The following is a 24,785-nucleotide window of genomic DNA, read 5'->3' on the forward strand; positions in this document are numbered from 1 at the left end:
TTTAATCCTTCCCATTGGAAACAAGCATCTTAAATGTATCTCTCAGCTGCCTACTCTGTCACTGCTTTTTCATACAGTAGCAATTTCTCCACAAATCTTGTTAGAAGGCCTCCCCAAGACAGTGTTTTTCAATTATGATAATCATTACTGTGATGCAATTATATTTGCATATGGCTTTCTTGGTGGGCTTTCTGTCACGGAACCTACAAGTTATAAACAGCTTTCATCCATAACAATGGAGACATAGATTAACTAAGATTTTCAGCTGAAACATCTTCTTTTGTCTTGATACAAATAACTTCTTGACTAACACACACACACTTCTTTACATTGGTTTCTGGATGCTGAGGTAGAAAAACATGCCACCAACAGTGCTGGAGAAGCACATGGAAAAAACACAAACTTAAATACTGCTTTGTATGAAAGAATCTTTCCCTTCAAAATCTGCTGACAATAATTAAAAAATTGTAAATGATAATTTACCAATGAAAACTTGATTTGATAATTTTAATTAAAGATTTGGATAATTAATAACAGTTTGCTTTCTAGAGGAAATAACCCAGTTTTCAAATTCCCCTGAACAAATCACATGCTGTGTTGCAGTATTATAAAGAAAATCTGGAGAAACGTAAATGACTCAGTAACAAGTCTAAAAAACCAGAATATTAGAAAAGTGTAACCAAGGACCAGTGCTGTAAAAGTAGTGATGCATAGATCTGGGACCGTAAATTACTGACATTACCTTCTCCAAATGTTTTGTATTGAACAGCTTATTGATATTTACAAATTTTTAAAATTTAAATATGCAGAAACACTGCTATTTATAGCTAAATCCCAGTAAAGAATACTAGTCATTGTAGTAAGAGACTAATCTTTTAATATGGTGTTTCTATTTAAAATAGACCGTATTTGGATATTATGTAGGATCACACTTAATAGATCCCAAGCTTAAATAACTATTAAATACTCAGCTGTGATTTGGTCTGGGTGGTAGGACTCTCCTGTAGGATGGCCCATCACCAGCTCTTTGCAACAACTGCCAAACCACCCACTTCTTCTGTCCTCCAGAAGCCTTTTAGGGACCTCAGAGGTGCCCTAAAAGAGCAGCTCCAAAATTCTCACATGGGCCAGGAATACCAGTTGTGAAAGATTTGTAGGACAGCCTCAAAAGTTTTCCACAGGAGATGCTCCTACCAGAAGGAGATCCATACACATGGACATTTGGCCAAGAGTGTCAGTGAAGGTGTTGTCAGATCCTACGCATTATTTTCTAATAATGTACTCCTTATTTAAAACAACAACAACAAAAGCAATATTTATATTTTCACTTTTCTGGATAAACAGTATGCTGGATTTTGCTGGATAAACAGTGTGCGTTGATCTTCTCAGCAGCTGGATGATAAGCACATGTAACTCTGCAGATAAAGACAGCAGAAACATCCTGAAGACTAAGCCAGTCTTTCTATTTCTGGGCAGATCAATAGCAGAGCATGGCAGGCTGATCTGGCAGGGCTGTGCAGGTCAAGCGGTCACCTTTATAAATAACTGCTGATTGAGCAGAGCACTTCAAGCAGCCTGAGGAACTATGGCAATGAACCTACTGCAATAAAATAAGCTACACTGAAGCATAAAAGAGGTAGAGGTGAAAAAGGTAACTATCATTCAAAATTAGGGAGGACGTGTACATTGTGCACTTCCAGCATTTCCAAAGCTTTCAAGGTGGAAAAAGCAGTTTTTTGAAGCATTCTGCATTCTACCATGTTCTAGTTGCACTACAAAGGAAAACAACATATTAGTCCCTTCTGGCCACAACTGAGCTTAAGCAAAGTTTTTTGAAGCATTCTGCATTCTACCGTGTTCTAGTTGCACTAAAAGGAAAACAGCATATTAGTCCCTTCTGGCCACAACTGAGCTTCTCAAAAGAGATATTTAACTCCACTTAATTGGCTATAATACAGAATTTTTTTTTTTCTTCGTTCTGCAGTATCACACTTTCCTTTACACCATCTTAAAATATCAAAGACATTTTGTCTTTCCCTAGAGCCAATACGGACACCCATACTTGGTCTATCTATTCACCTATTCTACCCCACCTACCTTTTTTGCATTTTGTTTCTATGGTCCACTGTGGTCTGCAATGCACGTGGCATGCATTCTCTTGAGCACCCTACTCAACAATGTCATTTTCCTAACTGACACCTTCTTTTGTATTCTTCCGCCATTTCAAATAAAATAATTTTTCTAAAAAAACAAGGCTCTACATAATCTTTTAAATTCTCATTTGTTCCTACACTGCCATTTACTGCAATCTCATCTTTCATATAATTTATTTCTCTTCCTTTGCTTTCAGGCTGCTCTCTCTATCTGAAATGACTCGTCCATCACACAGTATCAAGCAGTCAAGACTCTCAGCTTTGAAATCCCTCTTTGGAAGTTACCTTTCCCTAAAGCACCCATATAGGAAGAATCTATGCCGTTCATTGGCTTAATAAATTGCTTTGATAATAAGACACTATCTTTTCCTATATCTCCAAAGTCATCTGGTGTGTTTATGTACAGTTTACAAATTCAGACTAGATTCTTTTAATGTTTTTTCATCTGCAGTTCCTCTCTAAACAGTTGGTAGCATAAAGAGCCATAGAATTTGATGCAAATATTTCTAGATCACCTCTAGTAAAAAAACTCCCCAAAACCACAATTCTGTATATGCAGACTTTGCAATTTAGTTCATTTTGGTTCTGACTATCATGAGAAGGGAAATACTGCCCACAAAAAATTTATCACAGTCCCTGTACCCTGTGGCTAACTGGCACTGGAGTGGGTCTGTCACTACAATTCCTGTGATTCCTGCACTTCAAAATTTGTCCAAACCACCAAAGAACTTGTGGCACCTCACCCATTCCTCAATTTTTTGCCAGTGGACACTGATCTGAAGAACTTAACATTACCATCAGAGGTGGCAGCATTTTTGTTTTTTTGCCAGTTGACACTGATCTGAAGAACCTAACATTACCATCAGAGGTGGCAGCATTTTTGTAATACTCTAATAATGTTTCCAGCTCTTCTCAGTTTACATTAAAGCAGCTATGAAACCTAAATTATATCAGGGTAGTATAAAAAAATTAAACTACTTTAAATTTTACAAAACACTATAAAATCTTTTAAAATACTATAAAAACTCAGTAGCCCTCTAAAATTGTCTTAAGGCTTAATTTTTGTTAATGCATATTGAAAATAGAGTTCTACAACAAGACAGGATTTGGTATTTTAAACACAGGGAGAAAGAGGCACAGTCACATTTGCCTAAAGGTCACAGCAGACAGTAATTCATGATCTCTTGAAGAAAGACCACCCATCCACCCAACAATAGAACGGTTTTGTTTTAAAAGAAGCCAATATCCAGAATTGGTGGTACTTAGGACAAAAGAAACTGATTTATTCTATGTCTGCAAGTTTCACCAATACTATATTTGCTCACAGCTTTCCTGGCTCTGTCCAGTGCTCATTGTCTTTTGGTTTCATAAGCCCTAAAAATAACCAGCATCTGAAGAAGAACCTCCTTTCAAGAAAACAAACAAAAATCCAAAACATAAATTCAACACAAGCATTATTTCCTTCTGATGTTTTTGTCATGATTTCAAGTTCTTCATGAAAACAACGTATGGGTGGAGTACCACGCAAACTGGAAAGGGCAACAATGACCTCAGTTACAACTCTCATAAAAGCAGGAGAGGGGTCGGTGCCTTTTCCACAGTTAAGTGTTTATGAGCTGTGGGCTTTTTATGGGATCTCACTTCCTAGATGTTGTGCTTTTTTTTTTTTTTTTTAAATGAAACGTCACTGCACATTTCTGTATGACAGAGATGCAGGAAGAATACAGAAATGTGTTTATCATGTTCATTTCTATGTCATAATTTTGTGAAAATAATTATAGAAAAGCGTGGAAATCTGCAGATGATTAGCTTCTGCCTGCACCTCTTGTGTTTGATCTACTTGTAAACAGGTCTTTACCGACTTTACAAATGTAAGAAAATGTGGTTTTCTTTCCAAGCAGGGACATTGTAAAGATAAATGCCTTAGAAACTTGGAGAAACTTAAATAACGTGGTAGCAAGGATGATACAATTGCAATAAAATGCTATGAATTTGCTATGAGTATGTTGCCGTTTCTTTTCAGCAGAGCTCTACTTCATAAAAAGGAGTAAAAGGATGTTTCAACTGGCTTTAGTACTTAATTTAAACATAATATCACAGCACTTTTACACTTGCTGTGTTCAGGCTTTGCCAATTAGATAATGAACTATGTACTCCATTAGGTACTCTTATTTTATGTTTGGGATGTATTAAACATATTTTGTTTAGATAATAATTTGTCAACTAGACTTGAAACATCTGTGTCTGTTTCTTTATTATGTATGTACATGTATGTACATATACATAGATTTACATATGAATTTGTTAAATGAAATCTCCAACTTCACACTGCTTAAGATTTTAATTCCAGACTGAAGATCTAAAAGTGGCCACCAGGAACACAAGACTTGTTGAAAGAAATGTGCAGGAGCACAGTATCATATTAACAAACATCAGTACACAAATTAAGATGTGTATCATACTGCATATCGTATTCAAACTTCAATATTCAAGCTGTCCCAAAACCTGATTAGCAGAGGGTAAATAAGCAAAGGGATCTTTTCCTGATTCCCATCCATACAAACTCCTGCCAACAAGCAAGCATTCATGAGGCCCTTGAAACACTGAACTCCACAGCATGAAGTTATACTTTCAAACACTTTCCCTTCCAGTATGGTTTCGTTGTATCTGGCCTCCACTAAGTCCACATTGAGAGGTGCTCTGCCTTTGAGGAGAACAACTTCTGCTATTTCTGTAAATTTACTATATTAGGCAATCTTGACTTACAAAATGCAAACTGCTTATCATAAGAGGTAAAAGGAACTTGTTCATTTGGACAACTTCCTCCTTTCTATGTCTTTATGTGTTCCCTTTTTCATTTTCCCAGCACAGTCTTGTGTACTTTTTGTCTAGATGACCTGACGCAGCAGATGCTCAACTTGCAACTACCTTTGAGCAGGCACAAGAGAAATCAGTGAAATGCACTACACACCACCCATTTGAGAGTTTAAGGTCTGTCCCTTCATAGGCATCCAGCCTTTCACATCTATGAACACACACACACACACACACACACACACAATTACTTCAGTGTAATGTTAATCAATCTGGTATTACCTGCCAAAAGGAGAAGAGATTCTTTGTGCCCTTTTCCACTCCATTTCTCACTTTTATGTGCTTACAAAAGACACACCATCACTCAGGAATGAATTCTGAAATTATGTAGGTGATCAGGATAAGGTGATCACAGACTCTTCTGCTTTCACAGTTATGAAATATTTTAGGTTAGCTCACAGTCTTATCTTGTTCATCTTGTGCCGTCTTCTCCAAAATGGCTATCTCAGCCTTCACCAAACTACCTAGCTTCTTCCTCAAGGACAACACATCAGCTGCGAGCCCTGTGTGGTTTTTAGACAGCAGTAAAAGGCTTAAACTAGTATATCAAATAGATTTTCAATCTTTATTTCGGCTCAGTTGCAGGAAAAAGTTTAGATGTATACATTCTCTTAATATTGATGCTACGATTGGATGACAAAGGGAAACTAGAGAAATTAGATGATTAGATTATACATTATATCACTAGCCGACAACTTAATCTGATTTCATCTTCATTGGTGAACAGCAAAGCACAGTCAGTCCTTACTGTGGTTACAGAGACCTAGTGAACTTAAAAATCTTAAGCTTGGGATTCATTTGCCACAGTGATTTTTTTCTCTTTAGCACTAGGTTTATCTCAGTCTCATTCTGAAGGTTTGGTTGGTTTTTTTGTTTTGTTTTGTTTAAAGGTTTGGTTGGTTTTTTTGTTTTGTTTTGTTTTGCTTTTTGTGGGGGGGGGAAAGGAGAAAATTTTCCCTCCAAATAAAGCACAGCTTTAAAAGGGTAAATCTGCCAAAGCAGCTTATGTCCAGCATTGCTGGCAATCAGCCACCAATTCTGTCCAGTCACGGAGGAAAAAAGATTTCTGGAGAACAGATGACCAGCATCCTGTAGCACCGGCTTGAGACAGAATGAAAGAGGTCACGTAAATGCAGCATATGGCTTTCAGTGAGGAGCTACTGAGTTGTATCCTCAGATCTCAGCATCTCAGGTTAAATGTCTCTGTGCCAAGATATAAATCTAGATGGCAATGCCTAAAAAATAGATCTGAGCCAATAATCATCGCACATTATTAATTATATGCAAATATCAGCTTTCAATTCTTTCTGTTTTTGCAGCAAAATGGTAAAAAAACCCTGAAGATTAGATAATGCTAAAATAACCTTCTCTCATCCAAGTCATTTCTTCATTAAAAATGTAATTAAATTGACAGTTTTGATAGTGTAAAGGAACCCAAGCAATAAGTTTTAGTAAAAGAGGACAAAGAAAATGAGAAGGTAACAACTGACTAGACTGAAACTAGTCTAATTAGATGCAATCAGGGCTTCAAATTATCTGAAAACTGAAGTAATGACCTAGAAAACAGGGCCCCTTTCTCAGGAATGGAGAAGAAATGGAGGTACTTCTTTGTAACAGATGAATGAACAGCTCAGAACTCAGAACTTGTCCCCAGAGCAAGCGCAAGAGAATGCTTCAGGATCGGGGAAGCATAACACAGCATCCACCCACTGCCCAGTAATTAGCAGTCAAATCCTGACAGAGAGCAGCAAGTAATGATGGTATAGACATTCTGACTGTACTCAGAACTAAAATTACTAATTCAGATGAAAGACGACTCCTTTTTGAGTGTACAGATTTTTAAACAGAATGCCCAAGACCATAGTCAGAAATCTGGCTTTGATTTCTCACTGAGATAAGTGCTCAGAGGCACGCAAACATGCCTTTTGACAGCAGATATTGTACAGTGCCTCCACAATAAACTACAAGAATGAAACCAAACTTTAGGACAAACATGCCCTTAGACTAACTTGATTGAGACAGTTCACAACCAATAACACAGTTAAAACTTGCCACAGTATTTTTTATGTTTAAAAATGTAAAGCAGTTTCTCTCTCCATTTTCATTTTTCAAGGCTGTTCTCAATATCCAGTCTCCTTTCCTCACTATTTCTTTTTCAGCAGTTCCACCGATCAGGCAGCTATATGGGAACTTTTTGCTTTCACTTTTTCTTTCACTTCTACATGTATTGCTATGTGTGTGCTTGTTCTCTTTCCTTGAAAACATTATTTATAGCTTTTTATCTAACTTTTAATAACAAGTTTATCTTGCTGGTAGATGCAAAGAAAACATTAAAAGACTTTTTTGTGCGTGTGTGTGAGAAATAGGCTTTTTCTCTTTAAGGCCATTTAATTTTCCCCTCAGCTCTGATTTCTGTGCTTTACTCTTTCTCTTTTAGCAACGAAAAGCAGTGAAACGTTCAGAATTTTGATCAATCGACTCCAGCCTTTTCCTTCATCACAAAGAAAGTTCAATGCACATTTTCATATAAATCTGTTTATCTCTTTCTTTTGCATTACCTATGACATTACCATAAACTTCATAACAAGCCTGTGAGAATAACCGGAGCTCCTTAACCACTGACACTAATTTTATGTTAATTAGCCATGTCACTGAAGGCTACAAGAGAAATGGCATAGATTTCAGATTTGGTCTCATTCAAAGTATAAATCTGCTGGCAGCTTGCATTTCAGTCAGAGAACAATTATTGTATTGTCATGCCTGTTGTTATAAATAGCTGCATATTTGCAACAATGAGGTTTGCCATTTTAACTATGCCAAGAATAAATTATTTTATTTTTTTTTAAAAAGCACTGCAGCTTATACAATTTCCAAAATGTTTGGTTACTAATATATTGTAATGTAGAAAATTTGAAGAAAATATACTAAAATGAAACTGTATGACTCGTCAACATGCTGCTGAATGTGTAACTTGCAATTTTTAAGCCAAATTTCAAACTACTTCCTATTCCTGACAGAGTTCCCCCTATTTTGGGCCTTCAATAGGAACAACCGGCTATTAATAATACACAGAAACAGCTATTAGTAGCTACTGGTAGGTACATGTGCACCTGATACCTATTCATAGATAAATGTGCACCTGATTTTAGTTCCAAACTGGGACTTAACCAACTCAGTAGCGTTTTAGGAACTGATTTATTCTTCCTGACTGCAGTAAAGGCCACGTTGCATCCTACGCTTTCATAGTGGTGGGTGAGAATGAGACCTTCCTCTGTTTCATTTCCCATCTGGAAAGTGATATTAACTATCCTTACCACCCTCACAGGTCAAAATGTGCTACTTCATTACATATTTGCATACCTCTTTCAAAATTTAAAAAAAAAAAAAAAGGAAAGAAAAAGAAAAAAAACGTTGACTACTAAGAATTAGCTCAATGGCACCCCATTAGCTAATCTCATTCATAAATGTATGTCATTCATTCGTATGTCTGTATGTATTCATTCGCATTCATTCGTATTCATATTCACATATTCAAACTTGAAGACATCTTACTGATAAATATAAATATGAAGTGTAATATTTTTGTGCAGACACAAGTTTCCCCAGGGAATACAGGCTTTGAATGTGCCCAAGATCTCAAATACAAACACACAGAGACAGTGAGCATGAACTATTAGTCTCTTGGAAACTGGATGTAAGCACAACAATTAACAGTTCACGATTCCTTTTATTTATTCAAATCACTTCTGGCAGTTGGTCACACCTCCAGTTTTCCTAGTAACCAGAGAAATGAAAAGGCAGGCTCAGGATTATGAAAGAAGTATTATGCAATGAGGCTGTGTACAAGCTCACCAAAGTGTCCAAACAAAAGGCAATTCTGGAAAGCAAGACCAAGAAAGCGAATTATACAACTAAAGTCTTCTCCCTTCCATGACACATTGTTATGGAGAAGCAGCAGATTTTCTGCTCCTGAGACAGTCAGTGAGAAAAAAAAAACAAAATGAACTTTTGTCTCTTTGGGAAGCAGAAGCTTTACAGTAAAATTCAGAGCTTTGTATTCAAAAAAGTTTAAAAGCAACAATTCAATTTTTCATGACGGCTATTAGTTTTTGGTAGGATGGATATGTATTTTAGAAATGTAAACAACATTGTCATACGGCCTCACTTTTATATAATGGACATGGCACTAAAGAACAGAGTTAGTAGGTCCAGGATAACCCGCTGACTTCAGCTCACAACTGCTGATAAGTAAGTATTTACGTTTAAAAATATTATCTATGCTGAGAGTACTAAATACATTAGCAAATAATAAATTTCTAATTTCTAAATTTTTAATACCGATGAAGATTTTTAATCCACTCTATTGGTATGTTTATGAATCAGATTATAAAGTATTTAAGTCTTTGAAGTTGAAGAAAGGCATCTAAAGAGGTATAAAAAATGCAAATCATGCCTTTTTATGGCAATATCTATCTCTAGGTGCCCATATGCCTTTTCAAATCTTATTCTTCCTGCAACTTCAGTAATGCAAAGAAGCCAGAAATCCAGGTTAATTAGCCTTATGTCCTGTCTAATCACTCTCAAATCAGGGTATGGTTATCCATGTTTTATTACTGTGACTCACATCTGCTAACAAAGCATTATGACCAGAAGACCTCTGCTAACACAGCAGCTCCATCACGTTTGCTTTTTCACTGATTTGTGACTGGTCTTTGGATGGTGTCACCTCTGTCTCTCCTGTCCACAGACTTGACAGGTCACCTCACACCACCATGGCCTGAGTTCCTGTGACAACGCCCTCCACTAGGCAAAAAAATACAAGCTGGGTTGAAAATCTTGGTCCTTTCCCTGAATATTTCTCTCCTCATTTGGATGGAAGCACAAGCTTTGTGACTTCCATTAAAAGGTATTTCATGTCCTTCTCACTGTAACAAGACACATCAGCTTCACCCATGTGTGAACAGAACTGAAGCATCCAGGCTGAAGAACAGCACTCCAGTATGGAGTGAATCCAATTAATAACAGAGAATGACTGGGCTGGTACAGTGACTGGTTAAATAGCTCACAACTGTTTTAACTGTGATGTTGATTCTCAATTCTCTTCTGAAAAACCACACAGTGTTTCTGAAACACCCAGTGGAGCTAAACAGGTGGTGTTATTCATCACCGTTGTTGTTAACAGGAGGCAAGTAAGAGAGAAAATTCATCCGTATCTGCAACTACTAAACAAGTAGCAGTTTGCAGTCTCAGTTCTGACTCAGTACCGGGAATGGCTGCACCACTTGAACATGGAAAAGTCTAAGGACGGCTTGGCAAATGAGACAATAACATAGAAACCTTGGCCAAAACAAACAGAATGGAGAGATGGGTCTTTACACAAACTCAGCTGTAGTAATGATTTACTTTAATTTACTTGGAAGAGTGAAAGGACAGTTCAAAAACTGAAATTACCACATAACTGTAATTTCTTATCAACAGTTAAATCTGAAAACTACAGTCTGCATTCCTAAGACAGCTTTTTTTCTTTTTCCATCTATTAGCCACTATAAGTAAGTAAATATTCCTTTGCTTTGCTACACTGGCTTGGCCTTGTATCTTCTCGAATACTGTGATCTTGTACATAAGGTGGTTTCTTTTTTTTCCCTTCAAGACCGGAAAGCTAACATTAATACTCTTCACCTACTCTTGCCGTTGTAGTTCATTCCCTTCACCTTATGGAAAGAAGATTTTTCCTTTGTTTTAATGAGCTTAAGATAAAACCTTTCCAGAACAGCTGCTGCATTCACAAGGTCTGGAAGCGAGCGGCTTTCCTCACCATAGCGCCTTGAGTAAAGATGTACAGAAAGTCCACATCGACATAAGGTCCTTGGCACTGTATGGTGAAGAAGCTGTACCTCTCCAGGTACACCCCTAATAACCTCCAAACAAGCTGGTGGAGGCATGACAGCCTGTGCAGTTATGGCAAGCTACACCAGCTGCCCTGAATAAGTAACATATAGAAAGCATAGGAACGGTACACCACATTTGTGCAGGCTTTGGCATCTCTGAAAGGGGAGGGTGAATTTTCCCTGGGAATTGAACTGGCATAGCCAAAAAGCTAGTCAGTGATTTGGGTAAACTAAATTGTAACTCATTCCACGGCAACAGCGACGTAGGTACAAGATGCGATTAAGTGTTCCAGATGTATCTCACAACAGGGTGAACACAATGACAGTCTTCAGCTTAGAGCTTCATAGGTTTTGCAGATTTGTGTGACAAGCCTAACTGTTATAAAAAGATAACATACATTCTCCATAGACACTTAAACCAATGTGCATCAGTGAGGGCATAATCCTCTTAGAAGTACTAAAGGCTATGTAACAAATACTGAAATGCAATTATAAAAAGTCTGGTGAAGTTACAGTAAAAGCAGGTTCAGGAATGATGTCTCTTAGTACGTTAATGTTTACATTCCGTGTAACGAAATGCCAAACAACATTCCACAACACTGGATGTTAACGGTGATGATTCCTCAGCAGTGGGAGCACGAGAGAGAGATGAAGCAGAGAGAGGGGGGAGAGCAGGCTGAGGTGTGGGGGCCTGGCCTCCAGGCAAGCTGTGCCAGGGCTGGATGGAACCCAAGAAGAACCGTCCTCACCGTGTAGTAACCTGGCATCAGTCCTTCTTCCACGCTTACCTGGAGGTTACTCATCCGGAAACACTGGGATGCTATTCTACTAGTTCCCTAACAGTTCTGTATTGAATTAAAATAATCAACTAAGAACCCAAAATAAACCAGGATCCGTTTCAATGAACAGGATGGAGGTTAGCTATTAAATTAGCCCTAGTTCCTTCACACACCTTCTGAAAAGAATATTCTGTGTGGGCTGGCCACAAGTTAAAGTCTACTAATAAATAAGAAAAATAAAACATACATCCCCAAAAAACAAAGCAACCAGAATTTGACTATAAACTTTGGCTGTGTAATTAAGTAATCAGTTATAACTTCCTGTATTTCAAACATCTCTTCTTAGCTTACTGCTGAGAAATAAATTCCAAAGAGCCAGGGGTTTTTTGGGTGGTTTTTTTTTTTCTCCCTTCTTTTTTAAATAGACTATTGGACTCTTAATAGGTTGTTGACACTTCCCTCATAAGGCTCCTTCTCATTTTAGATGAAAGACAGAACAAGTAGCCTGTTTTCTTGCACACAATAATAGACGATTCACTTGGATACACACAACTACCATCTAAAAAACCTCAGTGCGAGTCTAAAATTAGAATTCGGTGATATGACTCACTAGGAGAAGCTTTGTGACAGAAACTAGGATATTTTTAAGCAAATGAAATCTAAAGTACAAAATAAAAACTGCATTCTAGAAATAGTCTATGGAATAAATTGCTAATAATTATTAGGTGGTTTTTTTTTTTTCCTCTGTGTGTTTTATCTACCTTGAAGTATATTCTCTGAAGTATGTTATCATTCTGATAATTAAAGGTGGTGAAGCTTCTGATTTCAACAAAAGGGCAAAAAAGGATTACAGGAAAACAGTAGAACTTTCTCACTGAAATATTTTGCCTTTATACTACAGAAGCGTCTATGTCAGTATACAAGCATTGCCAGCAATAGTTCCTCTACAAAACTATTTTAATGGTTATTAATTAGTAACTAAGGCCAAGAGATATGTCCTTCTGCAAGTTTCTCTTCCTCTAGTATTAAAAAACAACTGAGGTGGCATTCCAAAAGGGAGAGTTATTTATGATGATGACAACAATTTGCCATGTTTAAATGTAATAATAATACCCCAAGATGTAGATGATGCATTGCAAGAAGATACTACTGTGAGAAGATAAAGCTTAATTTTTCAAGCCTGCAGTATTCTCTAATAGGAAATGATTCAGAAGTCACAAAACTGACAAATGACAAATATCATAACCTGCACAGAAAAGCTTGACATCATAATACTTCAAAGACATTCTGCTTCCTGATACCCTCAACCCAACACTATTACTAAAATAACTGTCTGTCTAGCGGCCTGTCAGAATACAGGGGGTGCTCACAAAAATACTCATCACTGTAATATTTTGCTTCTTAAAATTTTTTATCTTCACTAAACCCTCAAAATTGACACGTTATTGTTCCTATTTAGAATTCTTCAAATACCTCCCCTTTCACACCAGTAAGAAATATGGCAGATGTTATTTTAAGATAAAGTCAACTGAAAACAGTTTTTGAGCCTCAGACAGCGACTTATCACAACCAACGTTAAACAGCTGCAGCGTGGATGCCTACATATGAACTTGTCAAACTAGAATGAGCAGAGTGGAGCTGTTGAAGACAGTTTCATATAAAACACAACGCGCCTGACATATTTTGGATATCCACGATATTTCAGAAGCACCATTTTTAACCACTGCCTGTAAAGTGAACCAAGGAGGATTTTCCTCTTGTATTGTGCCTCCTGCATTTTGTCTAATGAATCCTGTCCTCAGTGTTTTAATAGTAAAAAATGAGAAGAATTTCAGTTAATGAACTATGTTCTTATGAACCAAATGAAAGCAATATCAGTATGAGACACTACCACGTCAACAATTTTTTACACTAGATACATACTTTGTCCCAGAAGAAAATTGCAAATATATGTTGATTTTTCTTAAGTAGCAATTCAAATGCAAATATGTTTGACATTTATATCACCTGTGTGATCCTTAGTGTTTTTTTATCCTGGTTGACCATCAACCAAGTGGAAAGAGGAGCACAGATTAGTTTGCCAACCTGTTAGAACTGTGCTGTGATCATCAAAAGTGCAAGCAAGGAGAAAAAAAATATGTAGAAATGTGTTGATTTGGGAAGAAAAAGCAGTAGAAAAGTAAAAACAATGAGATGACAATGTTGTCTTTAAAAAAAATATATATTTTAAAACACTAATGTGGAATTTGTTTACAAAGGAAAAACTCTAAAAATCAAACAAATGCTGCACTCAACAAATGCTGCATTGCACAGACTGACCCAGGACTGTGTTCTCATTGAGGAGAACACAAAATGAAAGCTAACTGCAGCAAAAAAACCCTGCACCATCATATGGTTACTTTCACAGAGATACTTACTGCTCTATATATGACAAAACATTCTAATACAACATGATACCCAGAATTCAGTGCAGACTTTTGTCATGTGTACTACTAGTTAAATGTTTTGTCATTTTTCTCCTATGGTTCTGCAACATCTACAGTTAGCTCAGAACTTGTCTCTGCCAGCAATAGATCAGATTATTACTATCAGATACCCGAGTCAGAAGAGACCTGAAGTGGATTCTTGCAGGACTTGTTTCCATATGCATAAACCAGAATGAAATACTTCTAGCAATGGTGATTTCACAGGTAGCCTTAGCAACATTCCTTATCCAATGTTAACTAATATTTAACCTGAATACCTCTGGCTGCAGCCTAACCTTTTCACATGTTTTTGTTGGAGTAAATGAAAACACTTGATCTCTAGTCTCTTTCTTTTTTACTCTTTAATGACTGCCTTTTCAGCTATGATTTTTTTTCCAGCTGTCTTAACCTTCACACACATAAATCTTATATTTCAATATTTTGTTCTGAAGAAATATTAATTTTCTCACACTGAAAAAAAAAAAAAAATAATAAAATATTTAAATCCTGCTTGAATTCCTCCTGTGTAGTAACACATGGGCTATAATGCTGCTCAGATTCCCAAGTCATCATTTAGATTTACTTGGCCTTCAGGTCATAATAGTCTACAGAGTCAATAGAGTCAAAAGAGTCTATTCCCCCTTAACACATTGCCAATATGTAACAAATTGCCTAAATTACAAGATTTACTCACCAGAGAGACTAATAATTTACACTAGCATCTTTTGCAACACAAGACTCTTTCAAATCCAAGAAAGCTGCAGGAATCAAGCTGGGACGTTTCAGAGAGTAAAAAAATTGCAAAGAATAGGCAGCAGCAGGACTACACGGAACCAGTACACACCAGCAAACTGGACAGAAGTAAACCTTGACTGGGGCAGTATTTGTAATATTGGAGTAAAACTCAACTATGCAAGGTGCGCAGTGTTCCCCTCCTGACCAACCACACCTTTTCAATCTCGCTCACATTTACAAATATGAAGCTGCAGTTTGATTGCGCAGATGATAAAATAGTAAATGGCATTGAAAGGAGAGATCCTGGTATTTGCCCTTTTGCCAGGAGCTCACCTGACCTCTACAAACCAATTTTCAGCTGGTTCAAGTCTAAGGTAAGAGGAGAAAGAGCACTGGTGAAAAAGAAGTTGGGAACACGCATGCAGTGAAGCTTTCAATAGCAGGTATGCATTAAATCAGCTTAGCTTAATGTTAAACTGCAGCTCTTGGTACTGTTGACTTAGAAAACAACCAAAGGAAAAGGCGGATGAAGGTACATATTAACAAAGTGCCTATCAGCTAAATAGGGGAAAAAAAAAAAAAAATCTACTGTTTGATTAATGGCTATTGCAAGCATGGCATGGAAAAGAAATGCTAAGATGTAAAAGAAAGGAAAAGAAGAGTCAAAACTTAAGCAGGTGGGGGGAGGAAGGGGGTGGGGAGGGGAGGACAACCCAGAAAAAACCCGACCCACAGCATTTTGTGAATAGTGCTAATATAAGGAAGTTATTAAAATTACAGGTGACACTCAGTTGTAGGTAACTTTACATAAAACAAGGACTGGACTTTAAACTACTTTGACCTGTGTGTGTTGAAGCTTTTCAGGAGTGTGTGATTAGAAACAACTATGGTTCCTTTCCATCATAATGTGCCTTCATGAATGACCACATCGCTTGCTTTCTCACCATAGCTTTTCCTGCACTATGGAGTCTCTCTACAGGGAATTTACAAAAGCCCAAGACTCCCACGAGCCAAAATGAGTTTAAGAGCCTTATAGAAACACTGGTGCAACCCAGAACCTAACAGAAGATTAATAAAATTTTTTTTATGCTTTCATACCACTTGTAGAAGGTTTTTTTTAAGACCACAAAGTGATTGCCTTGTAACAGTATATTGTTTAAACACCTGCCTTAAGTTGCATTAGCTCCTGTAGCGGTCACACCACCATTTATGTCCTTGAAAGCTTGAATTGTCTGACCCAGGTGGGACAGACCTGGCAATCCCTGAGCACTGAGCAGGGTAGCACCAGTAGAGTGAACACTGAGGGAAGGATAAGCAGAAGCTATTGGAAAGATGCCACATTCAGCTAAAGGTATGCATCTAGCAGAAGTTTGAGATGGTTTCTGTGGCTTTATGCCTATCTTACCAGTTATGATTAACCTTTCCTCAAAGATGCCCCCCACCCCCATTTAAAGTAGTAAGGCCACTCTTTTCTGCAACCCTTGTCTATACAGGTTATAAAATTGCAGAATTAAAATATAATAGGAAGGATTTTTGCTTCATAAACATGCCCTTATTAATTAAAATTCAAGTGGGAAGGGATCATCTCCTGGAGAGGCATGTCTCTCTCCCTTGAGTGCAGACTGAGCTATAATGAATAGCCCCACGTCTCAATTTTTATTAGCATGACAGTGATGATGAGGTTAGAGATGATCAATCTTATTCTCAATGCCCACCTCTCTCCTGTGCCCTGCCTGACCCAGTCTAATGGAGTAGATCTTCCATTCTTCTGGGCAGAGAGCACAATAGTACAACAAGTCTTTGTCCAGGCACCACAGGGTAAGACAAGTTGCATTCACGTTTGCATACAAACTCAGCAAGCTGCACATCTTTATGATTGTTTATCCCAAGCGGATTTCTGAGGGAGTGATACACTGTCTTATTAAAAATCTCAAACATTTACAGAGTGTATTGCAAATGTCATAATCACCAAAGGGAAAGGGCTCAAAAAAATTTTTTTTTAATTAAAAAAACCCAAACACCCCAAAACGACAGCAGAACCTACTTTGTTGCCCTCTGACAATTTTTAGGAGAGCTGATATAATTACATTCATTTGCAGTACATACAGCAGAGATTTCAAAACTTGTGTTGAGAATCCCTGTGAAGAGTAGTATTTTTCTGCTGTTTCCTACGCTCTCTCACCACAAACACTGGCTGGAAACCTGCGAGGTGAATATGAGACAGCAACGTGGAGGAGGGAGTGCAGCTCACTTTACCTGTCTCCCTCATTCCTGACAAATTCCCAGCACTGACACCTTCCAGCACTCGCCGACGGTGTCACACAAGAAGGACTCTCCCGCCTCAGCTCACAGCCAGATACAAAAGCTGGTGTTGCAAAGCGGATTCCCCCAAACCATCTCCATTCCTGTCACGCTGGGAATGCTGTCGGTTCCACTCTCACCTTGAGCTACACCCCCCCAGCTCCAACTGCACCGATTCTGGGCTGCCAGGCAAAGATGCCAAGAAATATCTCTGTGTTCCTACATCCGTCCCCGCTCCTATTTCAGTTGACTATAATTTCTGAAAGGTAGAACAACCTTAATTGACAAGGGCCAAGGTGGAGATTGCCTGCTCATCCATAATGCAGAGCTACAGACTAAAAAAAGACAGGCTCCAAACACTCCAGTCTTGGCACAGGTGAAGTATTTATTGGAATAGTGCTTCTGCAGCAAAACTCAGATCCCAGCAATACCAAGATGAACTGATTTCATCTCAGAAGAAAAGACTCCAGTCATAGGTATGACTTCAAACTAACACGCTGCTAAATTTGCATTTAATTCATGCATTTTCTTATAAAATATCTTCACTTAAAAGGTCACTTAATTATTCTTGCCTAATTTCCAGAAAGAAAAAACCCACAAATATACAACCGACTGAACTATATATTGGATTTCTACACAGCAAAATACACAAAAATGAAAAACGATTATGTAAAAAAAACAAAACAAATTGCAAATAAACAGAACAGTCATTTTGTCGCAACAGCTTTATAGATGTTTAGAAAGTTGGTAGATAACAATTTGATAATTAATAGTCCATGTGCTCTCTAAATAACTCCTATAGCATCGTCCTTACTCATTGCTTCAGAGTACCAGGCTGGGTAATCTTCCCTGATCCTCTCCTTTGCCTTTGTAACCTTCTGCCATTTCTCACATGCATTTTTTCATATTCTTCAGTAGGGAACTCAGTTTCATACTTATTTCAGTTCTTCCTTCAAATATCTAATTTTTTTTCTCTGGTATCCTCATTAAGAACCTGACTTCTTTTAAACGTGTAGTACACTGAGATACACAGATAACGTACTAAGACCCCTGCCTGTTCTGTGAGCAATGTTGCCTCACTGTACCCTTGCACTCTCTCATTCATTTGTGTCTACCTGGAGCATCTTATCCTAATGTTTAAATCACAGGTTTTCTGTGCAGAGCATATTTCCTCACTCTATGTTTTGTGCACTTTGAACAACCATTGAACAACCACTGCAGCCCAAGAATTAGGAGACACAAATTAAAACAGCAAGGAAAAAGACAGTAACTGTACTAAAGTCTGCGGTACATCAAACAGGAGTATTTTGGAGTTGGAAAAGTGCTGTAGTGGGCCTAAATGAGACAGATTCTGAACCTTTATGTATTCTTCTATTAGTCTACTAAGCCTAAGTGTAAATTATGCATGCTTTTTGTATCTAATGGCTGGGAAGCTGAGTTCAGATATCCCAAACTGAGAAACAATAAATGGAAGGAAAAGCCACGAGATGATAAAGTTTCCAGACTTAGAAGATGCAGAAGGGGGCAGCAGGGGTTCTTATAAGCTTTGTTGAAGTCAGCAGAAGCTGGTGTGTAAAGAAAGGAAGAGATCAGGATTTATGATTAAGTTTAAAAGTTAACAGGTGTGAAACCTACAGCCACACTCACATTTTGTTTCTAGTCAATAGCACCATTTGAACAAAAATATGCATTCTCAAGGCAAGCTTTTAGTTGTAGCATTTAGGCATATAACTTCTAAAACAAAATTAAAACAGTAACTTTATTTAATAATGCTTTATTATAAGAACTTTAAAAAAAAAAGAAAACTCAATAAATACTACGAAGATATCCTGTGATATGTTATCTAAAAGGTCACCAACTTCAGCACTAATAATTCGCTCATTGCCTTATGAACTCTTCAATGCTTAACCATGTAATGAGCTACAGTTCTCCTTTGAAGACAGCAAGTATTGATAAACTAATAAACATTAGTTTATCAGTACAGCTGATCTACCTGTAGACTTCAGAGCTGAGAAGAGGATGGATTAAATTTCTATTCTCTTTCTATGAGAAAACTGCTGCCCAATCAGGTCATGTGGGAGAAAGAGAACCAAAGTCACATAATCTTCAATTCAGTGTCCTGTCCCATGGATCCGCCTTCATAATACCAGCTGCTTTTAAACACCACTATAATGCTAAACCAAAGGATTCATATAATCAGAGCCCTTCAGATACACTACAAATCTTTTCCAGTAAATAAATTTAGAACAGCTATTAAACTTCAGAAATTCTGTCCTGACTGTGTACTACAGTAAAAAACAGGAACCTCCATTTGTGAATGGATGGCAGAAGGCTCCAGCCCGAGTCAGCCTCTTACCTTGAAGCCGTTGCATGACATTGGCGATATCTCTAGATCTTGCCCCTAATCGGGATGAGGCCATGATGTCTTTGCAGCGTGTCCACTTCCTGTGACAGAAGTCTTGATGAGGATCTCAGACGGCTTCCTTCAGCGTGCAGCCCTCAGCCCTGGCACACCATGCCTGGGGCACTCAGATGCCTCCAGTCCAAAACCAGCCCTCGCAGGGCCGGGGGACAGCACTGGTGAGAAATCTCAGCACCTGAGAAAGAAAACACCAAGGCTTAGAGGAAACTTCCACCATCTCTGCAAGATTAAGAACCCTGGGTCTTAATAGCTATTTTAACACGTAAAGAGTGGTATGTTCTGTGCATACTGTACACCCCAGCCAGAGACACAATTAATGCTGAAAGCTTGCTTGGCAATCATCAGCAGAATGAAGCTGCAAAAACAAATCATTAAAAAAAACCTGGCAATGCACCAGAAATCAATGCTTTCCTGAGGATGCTTGTGGATGTTGTTTTAGAAATAACAATAATGTTATGCATATTAAAAGTAATACTGTAATACTTCTTAATGTAAATAACATCAGGTATAAAGAAGGATAAATGAAACCACTTGTAAAATCCAAAAGCTGTACAACTCTGATTCTATTTCACCATGCTAGGAAGGAGTGTGTAATAGTAACTCATTGATTGGGATAACCCCTAACTCCACTGGACTGTGTGATCTAATCTGAAATGTTGAGATTCACATTCATTATTATTAAGTAAAATTGAATTTACATCCCCTTTTCCAGTGTACAGTGTTGTTGCTTTTTGGGTCATTTAACACTAAAAGCTGTGAACTAGAACGGCTACATGAACTTAACGCTGTTGTAACTATAAAACGACCTCTGTGACCATAAATCTGGTCAAAAACCCCCATAAAACATAATGGTATTAATAACATATTATCTTCTGAGGAACAAGTACATGTTGTGTATGTATGCACCTGTTTCCCTGTTAAGAAAAAACTGAGCATATAGACATGAAGAATAATTGTATACATACTACACACACTGGGTGCATCCCAAATTTTCAGGATAGCACGTAGTTGATCAATATCACAAATACGAGTGGGTTTATTGGAACTGTACACTTTCCTCTTTTCCTGGCCCCACAGTCTGTCAGAGAGTAGAGTCCTCCAACATCAGGCAGACCAGCCTTTAGGCACGCTGAACTGTCCCAAAGGAGCTGTGTCAACATCTAAGGGCTGCCAGAGGAAATCACATTTCAACATTTCCTCTTCTGACCCTTCAAACCGTGCCTGACCCAAGGGACTCCCTGCTTTCCCTCTTACTGCTGTTTTTGTTGTATGTTTACCTTGTATTTTGGATACGTAAGCGCTGCTCAGCTCAGCAGACCCAAGCTCACTGTAAATTAGTAGAGCTGAGAGCAGCTCAATTCTGATGGATCAAGGTGCAGAACAGACTGTAAAGTCCACCCATGTGCACAGGCATGGCCAGACTGGTACCAATACCTAATCTAGCCACATTACAGCTCTTTTTGTATACGTCTATGCTTTGCATAAGACATCTGGATGTTCATATGCCTGCTCTCTTCCCACATGTGCCTCCTCTTTCCTTCAGGGTCCTCCTCCCTTCCCACCTTCCAGGCTTTGCCCCTCACCCTTCTCAGTGCACAGAGACTCTCCACATCAGTCATGATTTACCAAACGTGGAAAGGCACCCTGGCAGCTAGGAAGCCTCACCCTTGCCACAGCTAGGTGTGAGAAGGTGCCACCATCATACATCTCAACTGCAAGGCTGGTTGGGGTTGATGGTCCCCTAGCATTGCTGAATCTCCACATAGAGCATCAACAACCAGAGCTCTCTTCCACAGCCAACATCAAAAAGCACCCAATTTGGTGGACGGGGAGGAGGAAGAGGAGGTTTCCTCATGCACATGCTTACACAGGTCAGCCTGGTGAACTTTGCTTCTTTTGCAATATTTCAATGAAACATCATATTTTCTAACCCCATCCAACCCTGAAATATTTGTAACAAAGTGGGTTAAATGAAGCCTTGTTTCTGCGGCAGGGGCACTGCTAACATTGTGAGCAGTAGTGTAAGTGAGATACAGCAATTTTTAATAGCAAGCTGCTAGACTAATTGTCGGGCAGAGATAAGGGGTATTAAAAAATGTCTCGTCTGACTGATTTTTGGCTAACAGCAGTAACGATATCAGACTACCAGCCCAAAAGCACTGTGACAGAGCTAGTGTAAACCAGCTCTACATGAGCAGATTTACAGGAGCTGTGGAAGATGCTGATCCGACTCCAAGTTAAAAGTGTCTGGGAAATTGTAATGAAGATATATATTCAATCTACTCATACAGCAGGCTGAGTCACTGTGCAGCAATAAATGGCAGACTTGCAATTAATAATTTATCTAGCTGATATTAAATTATATGCTGCAAGAAGACTCTGCAGTTCTAAATACGGCTCCTCATTCAAAAGCTCCTTTGCAAGCAGTGGGAATTAACTCGTTTAAAGAAGATACTAATTTACTACAGGTGGGAAGGAAAGATTCTCATGTGCAGAGTCACCTCCACAGGCAGAAAAACACAGCTCAGACATGAGCAAAATAGATGAAACTAAGCTTCATGCACCCTTCTCACCTGTCTTCAGCCAGCATCTAAGACTCCACAGAACAAGAAACCTACTTGCACAGTCAGCTATTCAATGTAATACAGAGGGGAATTTTTTCCTGACTTCTACAAATAGGTAAAGTCTGCAAGAACACACCATTTTTTTCTTACTGAAAGATTATACTTTCCAGATTTGTAAACGTTAACATCTTAATTAAATATTCTCATAGCTGTTATACAAAATCATTTGTAATAAATGGAATGACATTTTCATTTCAGTCCCAGACACAAAGATGTATCTTCAGATGGACATGTTTCAAAATTCACAAATTTAAAAAAAAAAAAAAAAAAAAAAAAAAAAAAAAAAGTGTATGGTTTAAATCTTATAAATCCTAGCCTGAAATAAACCTAATGGAATATATGAGCTGTTCCCTGCTTTAGCATTCAACAAGTGATTATTCATTATTATTAATTTTTTAGTCTGAACATACAGGGAATGAATGCACAAGAGCAAAACGGAATGGTTTTGCATATAAATGAGATAATTTTTTTATTACATTTACTACTTATATGGATTTGATGGATGAAGTTATGCCGACATCATTTTCTTATATTCATCAAAAAACAGAGTACCAGAATATTAAAAGAGGAAACGTGAACTTCTCTCATATAAAAGCCCTTAGGCCTAGCAATCTCCTACAGCAACATGCAGTTTACAATTCTCTGGATTGTATTGTTTCTCTGTTTAAATGCCAGAAAAGGAGGATGTCTGTTCTGTGGAAGAGATAAGAAAACACTACATCTATTAAGGGTTAACTTTTCTAGGTCCCCAGTGTAATTCTCATTTTTTCATATCTTATCTGCAATTAAAAAAGAGAATATATTTTCTTTTTATTGGTAAATAAGCAGAGTGCCAATGGCAAGACCAGGTTGTATTTTATCTTTTAGTTCTTAAAGTTTATAAAACATATTAAAGGAAAACAGATGGGCCTGTCAGCAGTGGGGTTCCAGAAAACCAGAGAGATATTTGCAAAGTTCAGACAGCATATAAGGTGTGCAACAACTGAAGACAAACCTCACCAAAAAAAGGATAGAAAATTCTCTGACTGTCCTTCATGTTGGCTCAAATTGCAGATTCCTACTGCACCAGGCTGATGCCTGGGGAAGATTGCTACTGATGTGAAAACACGGTTATACCGGAAAATAGAGTTTTAGACTTCTAAGACTTCTATAAACTCCCATTATAGCAGTAGGGGATAAAGAAACTCCAGACGAACAAGGATAAACGCAGATAAATTAGATATTGATGAGAGCAAGCAATGGACAGGTGGCAGGCAGTGAAAGGACCATTTCTAATCTGAGATGTATCAAAAAGAGGGGACAAAAATCCAAGTAATAAATTCAAGGAACTCTTGCAGCTAGAAGCCGTTTTCAAATGCTACATAGATATAAGAAGTACAATGGAATAACTAAAATAACTATAGCACATGAACTGAACTGAATTCGAGGATAGACAGAAATAAGGTCAAGCGTTGGAACACCATTATACATTAACAAAGGGGCAGACTTCCCTCGGAAGAAACAGTCGTACAGAACTGATCAAGTCAAAAGATACTTCCAGGAAAGGATTTCCAAGCAGGGCGTACTGCTGGAGTGTTAAAGGTCCACTTTGATCCACAGGTTCTGTTTCTGAACAGTAAGAGATCTTTGAAACGCCACCAGAGTGCTAAATGCTGCTGAAAGGTACGTGATTCTATGAGACAACAGTGACCCAAACGTCAATCAGGAATAAGTGATTCCCATAAAGTAGGAACCAGAATTTTCTGCGGGTCATAACAGCAGTTTTCAACATCAAATAATCACAGAAGATTACAGCGTCTCCCCTGTGAAGCAGACTGGGGGTTTCTTTAAATCCAAGGTCCAGTAACTGTACACCTGTGCTGTGGAGAATAAAACTGCTCCAGACAAAATTGGAAAAGCCATGACTCAGAAATAAGTGGGCAGAAATGAAGGATGAGAAATGAAGAGCTCTGCATCAGTATGTGCTGGCTACAGGAATGGAGAGAGACATGCTGAAAGACCAGCTGAGTTAGACTAAGGAAGTAAAGATGGTAAGCAAATGGTTATTAGCCAGATGAGTAAAAACAAAGTAGAAGATAAGATCAAGCAAAGATGGTAAGAAAATTGTTATTAGCCAGATGAGTAAAAACAAAGTAGAAGATAAGATCAAGTTGGAGATTAATTTGCCTCAGTTATTATTATACTGATTTTTCCACTGAGGATAATTCTGATAGACAAAGGCACAGCAGAAATGGAAACAGCATCATCTGAAATAAAATCAAAGTTAAAAATGGAAGAACTTGGTAAGATTCATCCCAGGATACTGAAAACTGCATGAGTTAACCGATTCGTTCAGAACCCATTTATAAGCTTATTTGAACAAATTGCTCAATCTGCAGGTAATACCTAGTGGATCAAAATTAGGAGCTAGGATGAAGATGTGGGGTAGAATGATCCAAAATAATTATTATACTGTCTTCAAAGAAAATGTGGTATCTCCTCATCAAAAATCCTTCCAAATCCAGGCCAACAGAAGAGTCCCTTTGACAACTGTTGCAGATGGCT

General features: G+C 38.0%; 1 protein-coding gene across 1 annotated transcript in view; it reads right to left on the reverse strand.

Moving 5' to 3' along the window:
• SYNE1 (spectrin repeat containing, nuclear envelope 1) overlaps positions 1–19,729 on the reverse strand; it is a 315,179-nt gene extending 295,450 nt beyond the window's left edge. The window contains exon 1 of the mRNA XM_014950654.1: positions 19,552–19,729. Within this exon, the coding sequence (XP_014806140.1) occupies positions 19,552–19,615 (64 nt within the window). The 5' untranslated portion in view covers positions 19,616–19,729. The remainder of the gene's footprint in view (positions 1–19,551) is intronic.
• Between the last annotated feature and the right edge of the window lie 5,056 nt (positions 19,730–24,785).

Source organism: Calidris pugnax, unplaced genomic scaffold (genome assembly GCF_001431845.1).
Source record: "Calidris pugnax isolate Ruff unplaced genomic scaffold, ASM143184v1 scaffold24, whole genome shotgun sequence".
Taxonomy (NCBI): Eukaryota; Metazoa; Chordata; class Aves; order Charadriiformes; family Scolopacidae; genus Calidris; species Calidris pugnax.